Here is a 15,988-nt window from a genome sequence, read left to right on the forward strand (position 1 = left end):
AAAATATACTTTATTCAAAAATAAAATTATGTACAATAAACCATTCAATGACTCTCAATCCTTTACAGATGTTTCCATTATGGTCTATACATTCCCACACCTTTAGCCACCCACGTGGTGCTCTGTTGTTTCACCTTTCCACACCATTGTTGAGGGGTAAACTCCCCGCCACCTGACCCCTCCCACTCCCGCCGGTGAAGAAACCTATACTGTGTTCCTTCCCCACCGGGCCCTTGCGGTGGCTGCAACGAGTTTCAGTGCGTCCCTCAGCACATACTCCTGCAGCCGAGAATGTGCCAGTCGGCAGCATTCTCCCACGGACATCTCCATGTGCTGGTAAATCATCAAGTTTCGGGCTGACCAAAGAGCGTCTTTCACCGAGTTGATGATCTGCCAGCAGCACCGGATGTTGGTCTCCGTGTGCGTCCCCGGGAACAGCCGGTAGATCAGAGAGTCCTCTGCTATGCAGCTGCTGGGGATGAAACGTGACACTAGCCCGTCCATCCTCCTCCACACCCTCTTTGCGAACTGACAGTGTGCGAAGAGGTGGGTCACTGACTCCTCACTGCAGTCCTCCCGTGGGCAGCGGGGTATGGAGGCGACATTCTGAGCGTACAGGAGGGCTCTGACTGGGAGGGCCCCTCTCACCGCCAGCCAGGCGAGATTCTGGTGCCTGTTGGTGAGATCTAGCGATGAGGCATTTTGCCAGATGAACTGGACGGTCTGCTCAGGGAACCATCCCACTGCGTCATCACGTCCTTCTCCTGCAGTGCCTGCGGGATATTACGTGCCTGATAGAAAAGCAGACCCTAACAGGACTCTGCGGATTCCAAAAGGTTTAGGTGCAGGCTGGGTCTAAACCTCTTCACACCACTATGAGTAGAGCCTTTTCTCTATTTTATCTCATGGCAAAGGCATGAGTAACAGCTAAGTTATAATCACAGAACCAATCAGCAGAGAAACGGGCTATTCAGCCCAATTTATCCACACCTACCAGTGGACACGCATCAGTATTAATCTCATTTTCCAGCACTTGGCCTGTAGCTTTCCTTGCTGGGGCAATTTAAGCACTCATGTTGTTAAATGCTGTTGCTGACTCTGCTTTCTAGTTTCTGCCAGCATAGCATAGGTATCCATCACTCTCTGGATGAAAGAGGTTCCTCTCTCATCCCTGTGTTCCATCGCAAACACCAAGGAGTTGACTGGATTGCAGTTTTAGCGAATTTAATACAAATTCATTAAATACACTCCTGATACGTATAGTTTACATGAATCATTGTCAGAACCAGCTGAATATATACTTGCAGGACTCATTCCTGACAAGCGTTGTTGGCTGTCTGTTCTCCGGCCTGCATTAGATTGGGTATTAGAAGCAAAATAGTGCAGATGTTGAAATCTGAATCAGGAGCAGAAAATGCCGGAAGCACCTGGAAGGTCGGCATTGTGGAGGGAGTGTCAATGTCGCTGCATCAGAACTCACTGGGATGGGTAATCCTGGCTAGTTCAGTATGTTTTAATATTCAGTGACTCTGACTTTAAAACTGTGTGGGCAAATAAAACTAATTGTTCTTAGTTGCTTTGTTATCAGTGTTAATTACTGAACCCCCACCCCACTCCAATATAGTCCAATCTTGCAATGCATGAAATGCGCTCTGTAGTAATCCTTGAACTCAGCTTCAGTGACCTCAACGGAACTGAGCTCAGAAAAGGTGTAAACACGAGGAAATCTGCAGATACTGGAATTTCAAGCAACACACATCAAAGTTGCTGGTGAACGCAGCAGGGCCAGGCAGCATCTCTAGGAAGAGGTACAGTTGTGCCAGCTATCTGACATCGCACGGATAGTAGATTTTAACGCGGGGCGAATTCCTTCCTCACTGTCTCAGCCCACATCAATACTGGGAACACCTCCAGCCTGTTTAATGCAGCTCTGATGATGCAGCAGGTCTAGAGTATATAAATCTGTGCAGCCTAGACCTATTTTCAGTGCGATTCTGGGGCAGTGTTACAACTGGATCAAGACACACGCCGCAAGCACAATAACAGTATCAAGTCCATTGATAGTCATGCCAGGGAAACAGGTTACTCGCACAACACATCCATGTCTAATAGTGGACACCCTTCAGTACTAAACTGGAAATCTGAATTTCCTCCCTCACTCAGGCAGTGGTTAAATGAGTTAACATCCCGTAGTAAACCTGAAAAGATCTTGTATAGTGTGAGGAGGAAACCAGCAACATATGAAAAAGTATGGGGCTCCTTTTTGGCCTTATTACCATCATTACACCTCCTCGGTTACTGAATTAGTACGGATACCCGTCTTCCCATGCTTCTACTATCTGCTTAGTGTAGTAATATATACTTCATTAATACACATTAGGACCTCGTACCTTACGTGATCGAATTTTATTTTTGCTATTTTTCAATTATGAACGAGGAAGAAATTTTTACCATATCAGGGTTGTGGGTGGGGGGGGTGGGAGGGAGTATTTTGTCTGTTTTTTTGTCTGATTTTTTTCTTATGTGTATCTATTTATAAAATATGATGTTTTTGCTTCAATAAAAATACCTATTAAAAATCGAATGGAGAGTTATGGGAGAAACCCTGAGAACAAATGGTTTATGGACATAAATGTGCGTCAAGTGACTGTAAAGATGTTTGAGAGAATCTGCAAAGGATTCCACAAGCAGTAGTGTAGCAGTTAGCGCAATCACTTTTACCTTGCCATCGATTACCAATCAGGGTTCGATTCCCACCACTGTCTGTAAGGAGTTTGCACGTTCTCCCCGTGCCTATGTGGGTTTGTTCTGGGTGCTCCGGTTTGCTCCCACATTCCAAAGATGTACAGTTCAGGTTATCGAGTTGGGGGCATGCTATGTTAGCACCGGAAGTGTGGTGACACTTGTGTGTGGACCTCAGCACAATCCCTGCTGATCTGATTTGATGCAAACGACGCATTTCCCAGTGTTTCAATGTTTTGATGTACTTGTGCCAAATGAAGCTAATGAAGTTAATAAAATATTGTATCCTAAAAATTTTTTTAAGAAAGCTAGAGGTACACAGGGCGTCAGGCGGGAAACGGTGAGTCGAAGTTTCGGGTCACCCGGACAATATTTTTGAGTATTATCCTTAAATGTTAATGTTATCTTCTAAGCGATTTAAATTTTATCAACGAGACTGCTTCCACCTTTCTCCGGCACTGTGGGTGAAAGACGACATCGGTCTTCCTGCAGTTCTGCAGCTGGCCAAATTGCCGTTTTATCGAATTTACGCAAATTCATCAAGTTCACAATAGACACTTGCTAGTTTGCATTGTAGGACCCAGCCCATTTGATTACCAATGATCTCGAGAGCAAGAGGCGGAGCAAACGGATGGCAAACTGGCTCACCCTGTGCAGCGACCCGCTTTAAAACCAACTCGCTCCGTGAAGTGTGAGCGGTGGGCATCCCGAAGATGCAGCGACTGACGGCTTTGCAAGGGTGCATCGCGCATCAGCAGTCGGCTCTCACCACGCTACGCCAGTACCTTGAGGATCAGCGGCACCTTGGGGTCGACCAGCCCGACCCCGGTCCAGCTGTGAGCCCCTCAGCATCTAATTTCCAGTTATCAGCCCCGTCCTCAACTCCTTCTAAAAGGCGAAGAACTATCTTGCAGGTGGCGAGAGAGAGCAAATTAAAGCGTTTAATCGGGTTAACATCGGATTTAATAAACCTGGAACAAAATTCCTTGCATCACTTAAAAGGCATACACTTCCAAGTGGAGTCTAAGGTAAGAGGGCCAGTAAAAGTCAATTAAAAACTATGTTAAATGGAATAAAATTGCATTTTGTGTTTTGTTCTAAATAAATATTGAACCCGTGAACACTATCTCACTTTTTTATATATTTCTGTTTTTGCATGATCTTAATCTACTTAATATACGTATACTGTAATTTATTTATTTATTTCTTCTATATTATGTATTGCATTGAACTGCTGTTAAGTTAACAAATTTCACGACACATGCCGGTGTTATGTCATTAGAAACCTGTTTTTAATTCTGATTCTTTTGAAATATACCCAGCATTGACTCAGCACCAATTGGAGATAAAAGTTACGGCGTTCTCGAAAATAAACTCCAAGTTATTTGTTATCCATAATTGTTCATTTGTTTTATTCGAGCAAGTCCCATGCTATCAAGACCATTACACTTCTCAGTTTCTGTTTACTTTTTTACTCCCAGCTCAGTGTGGATCTCCGGAATACCTGCGGCCGCTTGGCAACCCGGGAAGATTGCCTGCGATTAGACGGAGATTTGAAAGCGGTTGAGGAGTGTCTGCGCAGCCTTGTTAACCAGTTGTTGCTTTCATTGTCCTCCGATAATTCGGGATCGCAGCTGGAGGTTACTGACCCGCTGAAAAGGCTCTCTCAAAAGTACCTCAATATCTGAAATGATGAGACGTTCATGAGCACTTCACATCCAAGCGCAACATTCCTGGGCATCACGTAGCAAAGCAGCCTGGTGCATGGGTAGGATTCAAAACCCATCTAATGCATCACCAGAAGCAAATTACACCTTGCCCTCGGTTTACTAAGGGGGCGTGTTCCTAAAGATACCTCCTTGTGCGAAAACTCGTTAAACGGGAGGCAGCTTAACATTATATCCATTGGAAAAAAAGACAGTGCTCGTGATCTAAGTCTGTTTTACACATGTCATTCCCTCACTTAGGAATAGCTACCATTTTGCTTTAGGTATAATATGGCTTGATCTGATTAGCTAGCAGAGATATTGAATGCGAAAGGGCGGAGGAAACTGGTACCACTCTGTGGAGCGCCCTCATAATAAAGGAACAGTGGAGGATGTAAAGACAGTGTTGACTATAACCATTCTATGCCAATACTTAAATGATCAGTAGCAGCTTTGGTGTAAACTAGCCAACCATTGTCCAGTTACAAATCCCTCCTTGTCAGGTCATGATTTGTCTCTCTGACAGTGACCTTCCACCATATTTTGATGCTTTTTTTCCCCTCTGCTGTTGTCAGCTGTATGTTCAACTGTCTTGTAGAGTCTTAGCTCCAGAAGCATCTCTGAAAATTTCTCTTTTAAGTCACTTATTAATGTCTACCTCTTTGGTCTAGCTTTTGATCACAAGTTACTTTGCATCAAATTTTATTTAATAACGTTGCTGTGAACAACCTTAGTGGTTTTGCAACTCCCTGTGTAAACAAAAACAGCTGTTGCTCACAGATCTGATAGCAGAAAACAAGCCAATCCAGAGTACTGGTGTTGAGTTTACCCACGTTTCTTGGCTACAGCAAAGGAGGAATTTATTTGCGTTTCTTAAAAAAATCTGATGATATTATGGCTCCCGCTGTGGGAATTTGTATCTGACTGATTCATTGTACACTTGAGACTGGCAATACTAATCTCAAGATTATGTTTGCTTGGATTTCTGCAAAGTTTTTATTTAAAAAAGTTTAAGTTAAAAAAAAATCTAAAGTCTTGGGTTCACAGAATTCTAAGTCCCATGTTTTTTTCGAACAAGCTACCATCAAGACATTTCAGAACCATCGTAACAAATAAATTTTTACTTTAATTTCTGCTGGGGAAATCTCAGAACTTTACAATAAAACAGGTAATGCTGCAAATATTCAACTAGTCAAGCAGCATCTGTAGGGAGAGAATTAACAGGACAATGACCTTCCATCAGAATTCAGGGTCATTTTGGTTCTTTCCCCACTGATGCTGTCAGACCTGGAAAGTGTTTCCAGTGTTTATGTGAAAAAGGATCTAGTGTTTATGTTTAGTACTTAGGTTATGCTAGCTTATGTGTTCATTTCAAATTTACAACATCTGCTCTTTTTGGTTTAAGAGATACTTTTGCCATGCAGGCAATCATTGTATTGAGAATTTTTGAATATCTTCCTTTTCTGAAATCTGCCTGCTCAATTATTGTTCACCTAATCAGTGGAATAAGGATAATGCATTTCAAAATGGAACCCAGGGCATTCACAGGCTGACCGCTGACTATCAACACCATAAATAGAACAAGTCTACCCCTGTAGCTTCGGTTTGTACATATAATAAAAGATCTCCCTTTCCTCATCTATCTCGGGGCTCTAGGCAAGGATGCCCTCTTAGTCCACTATTATTTGATATTGCCCTTGAATCTTTAGCAATTGCCATCCGAGACTTGCCTAACATTTTTGGTATTACCTGTGGAAATGAAATACATAAATTATCACTATATGCAGATGATTTGTTATTATATATCTCTAAGCTGGGGAAATTAATATCCATTATTTTATCTTTGTTGGCTCAATTTATTAACTTCTCTGGTTATAACTTGAACCTTAATAAGAGTGAACTATTTCCCCTAAATAAGCATGTTCCTATTTATGGATGTTTACCATTTAAATTGGTTACTGACTCTTTTACATATTTAGGGGTTAAAATCACAAAAAAAGCATAAAGATTTATTTAAAGCTAATTTTTTACCTTTAATTGATCAGATTAAACTTTTGTTTACTAAATGGTCACCGATGTCTCTGTCACTGATCGGTCGGATCAATGCTATCAAGATGATTATTTTGCCTAAATTTTTATGTCTTTTAAATGATACCAATTTTTATTCCAAAATCCTTTTTTGATAATGTTGATTCAAAAATTTCCTCATATATGGCAGAACAAAAAGCTTAGGTTAGGTAAAAGATATTTACAAAAATCTAAAAAAGAGGTGGGGTTAGCTCTCCCGAATCTTAGATTTTACTATTAGGCAATTAACATACGATATTTAAAATTTTGGTTATGGGACTTGGATGTAACTTCAAGCCCACATTGGGTAAATCTTGAATGTAATTCTTCACAAGGGTTTTCATTGGGTTCTATTCTAGGGACTTCGCTTCCTTTTACTCTTTCTAAATTGTATAAACAAATGGATAACCCAGTAGTTAAAAATACTTTATGTATATGGTTTCAATTTTGAAAACTTCTTGGGTTGAACCAATTTATTTTAGCAAATCCTATTATATCTAATTTCGTTTTTCAACCCTCCACTATGGATCAAGCATATTTAGATTGGAAAATCAAAGGTATAATATGATTTCGTGATTTATTTTCAGATAATTGTTTTATGTCCTTTGAACAACTATCTAATAAATATAATCTGCCTAGACAACAGGAATTCTGCAGATGCTGGAAATTCAAGCAACACACATCAAAGCTGCTGGTGAACGCAGCAGGCCAGGCAGCATCTCTAGGAAGAGGTACAGTCGACGTTTCAGGCTGAGACCCTTCATCAGGACTAACTGAAGGAAGAGTTAGGAAGAGATTTGAAAGGGGGAGGGGGAGATCCAAAATGATAGGAGAAGACAGGAGGGGGAGGGATGGAGCCAAGAGCTGGACAGGTGATAGGCAAAGGGGATATGAGAGGATCATGGGACAGGAGGTCCGGGAAGAAAGACAAGGTGGGGGGAACTCAGAGGATGGGCAAGGGGTATAGTCAGAGGGAGAAAAAGGAGAGTGAGAGAAAGAAGTGTGTATAAAAATAACGGATGGCGTACGAGGGGGAGGTGGGGCATTAGCGGATCTGCCTAGATTTCACTTTTTTAGATATTTACAGGTTAGAAATTTTTTAAATACTGTTTCTCCTAACTTTGCAAATTTATATTCAATGGATATTTTGGAAAAAAATTTTGATTTAAATCCTTTTCAGAAAGGTGTTATAGCAATTATTTAGAATACAATTATGAATATATGTCCTGATGTATCTAATAAAATTAAGACTGATTGGGAAAGAAAACTTAGGATCACTGTACAGATTGAAAAATGGGAAAAAAAATCTTCAATTAGTTAATTCATTCTCTATATGTGCTAAACATGCGTTGATACAGTTTAAAGTAGTGCACAGAGTTCACATGTCTAAAGATAAATTATCTTGTTATTACTGATATATAAATCCTATCTGTGATAGATGTCATTCTGACATAGCTTCTTTAACACATATATTTTGGTCATGTCCTTTGTTGAAAAAATATTGGAAAGATATTTTTGATATTATCTCAACTGTTTTGAATATTGACTTACAACCTTACCCAATTACTGCTATTTTTGTGTTACCAATGATAGAATCAAGTCATTTAACCTCTTCAGCTCATTACATTAATGGCTAGAAGATCCATTTTGCTGAATTGGAAAGAGATGAATCCTCCTACCACATTTCATTGGTTCTCTCAAACTATGCTGTGTTTAAATTTGGAAAAAAATTAGAAGTGTTGTTTATGATCCCTCTATTAAATTCAGAAAGACTTGGAGACCATTTATTTAACATTTTCATATGACGTAATTTGACCTTATCCAAACTTATTTCTTTGTAATATTAATTGAGAGGAATGGAGTCGTTGACACTAAGGTTTCCTTTTTTTTTTATGATGTTACATAACAGCCCATATCTTTTTTAGTTCAGTTGATTAATTCTGTTTAGATTAGTTTTTTGGGGGGGGGGGCTAGTTTTATTTTTTTCCTTTCATGATTTTTTTTAGATATTTTTCTTTGTTTTATATTCATCTGTATTCTATATGATTGGGAGTTTTATCATTTAAGTGTCAACTGGCTTTATAATTAACTATGCCAATGATAACAATGTATTCCCAATAACTTAATACACATAGCATAGCAATGATACAATTATGAAACTAATAAAAAGATTGAAGAAGAAGGAACAAATCGCACAAGTAATGAAGGATTGTTATACAGTGACTCTGGGATAAGGAAGCCCCTGTGTTCGGAAGATATTGTTACCATTGAGTGGGAAGGGGGCATGGTGTAGATCAGGGAGGCTGGAGATACACATATTTATATTTGATTATGTTATTAAATTACAGCTGGTAGGAAATAAGCCATCACCAGCATTACTACTGAAGTGTTTTGAGGTGCTTTGCTCCCAGTTGGTCAAAACACTATCTTCCTAATATCAGAATATAATTAGCAAGAGTTTGGTCTTTTAGTTTGAGTTTAATTTCTATTATTCCTGGTCTGTCCATTTATACAATATCTTCTGTATGTTTCTTGATGCTAGAATCTCCAGCTTTTCTGACATCATAGTGTTGCCAGGAAGTAGCATTTTTCATTCGAACTGCAGTCACCCATCTGAGATGTGATGTTTGGTAGATAAGTAATTATTAACCTGCTATTGACTGTCATACAGAGGTTAAATCAGATTTGACTTAAACAATCATTTTCCACATTTTCCAGAGGGGGAAAGGCCTCTTAGTGAAGGAAGGTAAGAATTGGAGAGTAGCCAATTGTAGCTTTAGCTAAATCAGGGATTAGGGGACTAGAAAATGGGGAAGCATGAGACTAGAGAATTGGGAGTGGGGAAGAGGGAAAGTAGAATCATAGTTCGGGGAGTGTGGGAAAATGTTGGGACTGGAATCAGTATTTCTCAAACACAAGATATTTTGCAAATGCTAGAAATCCAGCGTAATGAATACAAAATGCCGGAGGAATTCATCAGGTCAGGCAACACCTACGGAGCTGAATACACAGTCAATGTTCTGGTCCGATACTCTTCATCAGGATTGGAAAGGAAGGGAGAAGAAGCCAGAATAAGAATGTGAGGGGAGGAGAAGGAAGAGGAGCTAGAAGATGATAGGGGGAGCCAGGTGGGTGGGGAAGGAGGACGAAGTAAGAAGCTGGAATGTGACAAATATACCCACGGACTTGGCCTCCACCGCAGTCTGTGGCACAGCATTCCACAGATTTACTACTCTCTGGCTACAAAAATTCCTCCTTACCTCTATTCTAAAGTATCATCCCTCAATTTTGAGGCTGTGTGCTCTAGTTCTATATACTCCAACCATAGGAAACATCTCCTCCACATTCACCCTATCTAGTTCTTTTAACATTTGGTAGGTTTCAATGAGATCCCCATGCATTCTTCTAAATTCCAGTGAGTACAGGCCCAAAGCTGCCAAAAGCTCCATTTGTTAACCCCTTCATTCCTGGCATCATCCTTGTGAACCTCTTCTGGACTCTCTCCAATGACAACACATCCTTTCTGAAATACAGGGCCCAAAACTGTTGACAATACTCCAAGTGTGGCCTGACTAGTGTCTTATAAAGGCTCAGCATTATCTCCTTATTTTTATATTCTATTCCCCTTAAAATAAATGCACCTCTGATGTTTGAACCTTCTCCCCATTCACTAATAGTCCACATTATTGTTCCTTTTACCAAAATGCATTATTGTACACTTCCCAACACGATATTCCATTTGCCACTTCCTTGCCCATTCTTCCAATTTATCTAAGTCCAGCCACAATCACATTGCTTCCCCAACACTATCAGCCCTCCACCTATCTTCCTATCATCTGCAAACTTTGCCACAAAGCTATCAATTCCATTATTTAAGTTATTGACAAACATTGTGGAAAGTAGCAGTCCCAATACTGACACCTGAGGAGCATCACTAATCACTGGCAGCCAACCAGAAAAGGCCTCATTTATTCTGACTCTCTGCCACCTGGCAGTCAGCTATTCTGGTATCTATGCCAGTATATTTTCTGCAACACCATAGAATTTTATCTTGCTAAGCAGTCTTATCAAACATCTTCTGAAAATCCAAGTAAATGACATCCGCTGCTTCTCCTTTGTCCATCCTGCTTGTTACTTCCTCAAAGAAGTCTAACAGATTTGTCAGGCAAGATTTCCCTTTACAGAATCCATGATGACTTTGACTTATTTTATCATTAGCCTCCAAGTACCTCGAAACCTCATCCTTAATAACAGACTGTAACACTTCCCTAGCCACTAAGGTTAGGCTAAATGGCCCACAATTTCTTTTACTTTCCCTTCTTCCCTTCTTAAAGAGTGGAGTGATATTTGCAATCTTCCAGTCCTCTGGAACCATGCTAGAAGCAAGTGATTCTTGAAAGATCATGACCAATGCATCCGTTATCTCTTCAGCAACCTCTCTCAGGCCTCTGGGATGTAATCCATTTGGCCTAGGTGACTTATCCACCTTAAGGCCTTTGAGTTTGCCTAGCACTTTTTCCTTTGTAACAGCAATGGCACTCACATAAATGAGAGGAGACTGCACCATGGAAGGAGGAGGGGTACAAGGGGGAGGTGATAGGCAGGTGAGAAGAAGAGAAGAGGCAAGAGGGAAGCCAGAGTGGGGAACGGATGAAGAAAGGAGGAAAGAGGAAAGTTACCAGAAGTTGGAGAAATCGATGTTCATGCTATCAGGTAGTAGGCTACCCAGACAGAATATGAGACAGTGCTCCTACAACCTGAGAGTGGCCTCATTGAGGTAGTATAAGAGGCCATGGACTGACATGTCAGAATGGGAATGAGGATTGGAATGAACATGTTTGGTCATCTGAAAATCCTGCTCTTCTTGCAGATAGAGTGAAGGTGGTCTACAAAGTGGTCCCACAATCTATGTCACAACTCACCAAAGTAGAGGAGGCTGTATTGGAAGTACTGTATACAATAGACAGCCAACAGATTTGCAGGTGAAGTCTGCTTCACCAGGAAGGACTAAAGTCTGAATGAAAGTGAGGCAGGAAGTGAACAGGCAGATGTAGTACTTCTTCCACTCACAGGGATCAGTGTCAGGAGAGAGATTAGTGGGACGGGATGAATGGACAAAGGAATCATGGAGGGAACAATCCCTGTGGAAAGCGGAGAGCGGGAGTGGGGAGGTAAAGATGTGTTTGCTGGTAGGATCTTGTTGAAGATGGCGGAAGTTGTGAAGAATGATGTGTTGGATGTGGAGGCTCATTGGGTGGTAGATGAGGACAAAAGGAACTCTGTCCCTGTTAAGGCAGCAGGAATGTGGGGTGAGGGTGGATGTCCAGGTAATGGAGGAAATTCAGCTGAGGGAAACATCAATGGTGGAGGAAGGGAAGCCCTGTTCTTTGAAGGAGAACACCATCTCTGATGTTCTAAAAAGGAAAGCCTCCTCCTGGGAGCAGATGCAGTAGAGACAAAGGAGATGAAAAAAGGGAGTGGTATTTTTACAGAGTGGGAAGACATATAGTCAAGATATCTGACGTAGTCAGTAGGTTTAAACTCAGTATTTCTCACTGAGTTTGGCTGAACTGCAAGAGCAAGGTGAGTGAGAGCAGCTCTAAGGGTGAAACATGGTGTACCTTCTGAGGGTAAATGGTGAAGAATGATTTCAATTGATAGATGAATGAGGAATTAACAAACAGAAATCAAATATTATCACTGGAAGAAATGAAGAAAGGTCATTGAAACGAGACCTGTGAGAGCATTCATCACATCACATTGAAGGTGAAGATAAAAATTGTAATTTAGACATCACATGGTCAATATCACATGCTCGAACCTCCAACAAGTGCTGGCAACTCTACTTCACATGCTTTCAATCAACATCAGTTGGTTACAGTCTAACTGACAGTCTCACATTCAGATTTGCCATGCCCTTGTATGAAACACTGTTCCCCAATTCCACTCCCAAGTAGCCATAGCTCTATTTGTAAAAAAATTTGACACATTTTCAATTCTCCAGATGAAACAGTCACCCAGATATACTGTACATACACTTTTGAAATCTTTGACATTTTCAGAGATATTACACTGAACATTTGTAGATGTAAACGATCTCATTGGCACCATTAGAAAAACAGACCTTCAGCACCAGTTCAACCATTCCTGCCTTGCCTTGGCCCCTTAGATCCCAGTGGAGCACAGGCTATTGGTGACCTCCCATCTACACTCTCCTCTGTGCTACGCCAGTTTCTCGATGGTGTATCACGTGCTCACTCAATGAAGAGCCTCTGCTCACAAAGTTGATGGTATAGTTGGAGACCATCAATGTTTCTGTAATCCATTGTATGCACTGTACAGGGGATTGGCCTGTACAGATTCACCACAGCCCTGTTGACTGGCCTTACCCGTTTCCACCTCTCATGACTGGGATGTAGGATTGGAGTTTGAGAGGTGTTCAAGCATTCTACTATGCTAATATATAAAAAATATTTAACTCTTCAAGGACGGATTGTAATAGCTGTAAGTAGTGCTGTGAATTGGGTGCTAATCCCTGTGCTGCAGGTATCTCGGTCGCAAGGTTGATAGCAGCCACCGAATTCCTGACTGTTGCACTTAAGAAGATCTAATTATCAATAACATGAAAGCAAACCTGAGTTGCAAACCCTTGTGCATACTTTTTAAAAGATGCAACATGATTATTGTTGCACTCTAGCTGCTCCTGTTTCCGATGTGTTGTGATTCCAGTTTCCGAGGCAGCCCTTTGCTGTAGAGTGGTGTTCATTGGGTATAACCTTTTTGATGACAAAATGTAGCAGTTACTTGAAAACAAGCCAAAACCACTGAAAGACTAAGCCAGGGCAATCAACATTGTATACCCTGCAATGTGCTTCCAGCTGATGAATTTCCAAATCGAAAAAGGTACATTCGATTCTCTATTACAAAACCAGCATAGACAAACGATCTTGTAGTGATAAAAAAACTAATGAAACTAAATTAGTGATATAACTGTCTAACGTGCAGCCTAATGACAATATTCTTCTTCTTCTGACTTTTAATGGCAGGTTGGTAGTCCAACTGGTGAGGGGAGCGTTACTGGAAGTTTGAGAAATCAATATTCATGCCATCAGGTTAAAGGCTACCCATATGGAATATAAGGCATTGTTCCTCCAACTTAAGTGTGGCCTCATCATTACAGTACAGGAGGCCATGGATGGATATATCCATGTCAGCTTATTTTCCAGCCATATGCCGAGAAATCTTACCATTGGCACTTCAGGAGTTTGACCACATGATTTCAAATCAAGGTCTATTGGTCCTCTTTGAAAAACATTTAACTTGTGTTTTAGCTACTGAAAGCTTAAAACCCATCTATTTGCCCGTTCTTCGACATTAATTGTTAAGTTCATCCTATTTAGAGTTAAATAGAAATGATCTCCTCTGGTCCATAAAGCTCCATCATCTGCAAAAAGTGATTTATCTGTCCCAGTACCTATCTCAGAGAAAATATCATTAACCATAATATTAAACAATAAAAGACTACAAATACTGCTTGTGGGTCCCATTCTCTATCTTAGTGGTCGCCAACCTTTTCAAGCACAACATTCCCTACCTCAGCTTTAGTGAAAGGCAAGATCGACCTACTAAATTGTTTAGTCACATGCATGTGCACCGGGCAGAAAAGTCCAGAAGTAAAACACCGCAACCTGTCTTTACAAACGGCTTTCAGTAGCTGGAGTATTGCTATATTACCATTATCTTAATTAATATTACTTATTTTTATAATGCTCACATTACAACACCTTTAATTCTATGTTTCATTATTTAATTTTATTTCAACACGAAAAATAAATGAATAAAAATTGACTGTTGCACTCAGTGTGATGAATGGGGCTGAATACTTTCTGCTAGTTCCCTGAAATTTGGCTCATAACTACAGTCAGTCAGTCTGAGACAGTCTATGAGATGTCTGTCAGTAAGACAGCTCCTGTACTTAGATTTCATAATTTTCATCTGTTGCAGCACAGCATCCTCGCAAACCTCCTGACAGACTGAGTATTTAAATATACAGTTTCCTTTGTTAGACTGAATGTTGAATCTGTCACGTTTTTCAGGTGTTTTGCATTGGTAAGCTGTTACTGAGACACTAGTATAAGTTTCAGAGGTACGCAAAATAATGACACCACTGTTTTTTGTTTCGCAGTTATTTACATTTGGGAAATGTTGGAATTTAAAGGGGGAGAAGTGTTGTAATGTGAACATTATAAAGATAAGTTAATACAAATTAGGATAATGGTAATATAGCAATTCCGTACCTACGGAAAGCTGTTGGTAAATAGAGGTTGCTTCTGGGTTGCGAGGTTTTACTTCCGGTCTTTTCTACTGCGGTGCATGGCGGGGGTGCTACACACATGCGCAGTGGGCAGAAAGAACGGAACTAAAACCCCGCAACCCGGAAACAATCTCTCTTTACAAACAGCTTTCAGTAGCTGGAGTATTGCTATATTGCCATTATCCTAATTAGTATTACCTATATTTATAATGCTCACATTACAGCAGTATTTGTGTATTTATTTATTTTTCAATTTTTTTGGGATCTACTGGGAAAGTCTCAAAGATCGACCAGTTGATCGCAATCGACTAGTTGGCGACCACTACTCTATCTCATAGAAGCCCTACCTACCTTTACCTGCATAGAGCATCCAAGTAAAAAACTTTGAACAAAAAATATATAGCCTTCCTCTCACTCCTAATTTGCATAATTTAATCAAAAGACATTCACTCCATAACATATCATATGTTTTTTCAACATCAAAAAATACCGCTATTATAACTTCCTTATTTACCTGTGCTTTCCTAATATCTTCCAAACATAAAACTGGATCCAATGTCATTCTACCCTTCCGAAATCCACTCTGATGAAACACTAAATCACCTTCACTTCTTTTCTTCAAAATACAATTCAACCACTCTATTACCATACATTCCATAAGTTTACACAAATTGGACGTTAATGATATTGGTCTATAACTGGAGGGATCCAATAGGTGCTTCCCAGGTTTTCCAGAATAGGCACCACTACTGCCATTTTCCATGAGGGAGGAAGATAGCCTAAACTTCAAAAATGATTCAAAAATTTTAATATTATCTCAAGAGAGTTGTCAGCCATATGATTAAACATACAATAACATATGTATACAGCATGTTAGGGAAAGTGAAGCACTGATAGCCAGGAGCTACAGGAAGGTAGTCACCGCAAGGCTACAGGAGACAGATAAATGGATGACTGTCAGGAGAGGGAAGGGAGAATGCCAGATAGTGGAGATCACCCTTGTGTGGACGTCCCCCTCAACAATAAGTGTTCCATTTTAAATACTGTTGGTGGGGGATGACCTACCTGGGGGAAGCAATAGCAGCCATACCTTTAGCGCTGTGTCTGGCCTTGTAGCTCAGAAGGGCTGGGAACTAAAGAGGATGGTAGCAGTGATAGG

At 40.5% G+C, this 15,988-nt stretch overlaps 1 protein-coding gene across 1 annotated transcript; it reads left to right on the forward strand.

Moving 5' to 3' along the window:
• Nucleotides 1-3,399: 3,399 nt before the first annotated feature.
• dleu7 (deleted in lymphocytic leukemia 7) lies at nt 3,400-7,316 on the forward strand. The gene is made up of 2 exons (XM_072262330.1): nt 3,400-3,770; nt 4,224-7,316. The coding sequence occupies exons 1-2, from the start codon at nt 3,456-3,458 to the stop codon at nt 4,428-4,430; spliced, it is 522 nt and encodes a 173-aa protein (XP_072118431.1). The 5' UTR covers nt 3,400-3,455; the 3' UTR covers nt 4,431-7,316.
• Nucleotides 7,317-15,988: the final 8,672 nt, after the last annotated feature.

Source organism: Mobula birostris, chromosome 6, assembly GCF_030028105.1.
Source record: "Mobula birostris isolate sMobBir1 chromosome 6, sMobBir1.hap1, whole genome shotgun sequence".
Taxonomy (NCBI): Eukaryota; Metazoa; Chordata; class Chondrichthyes; order Myliobatiformes; family Myliobatidae; genus Mobula; species Mobula birostris.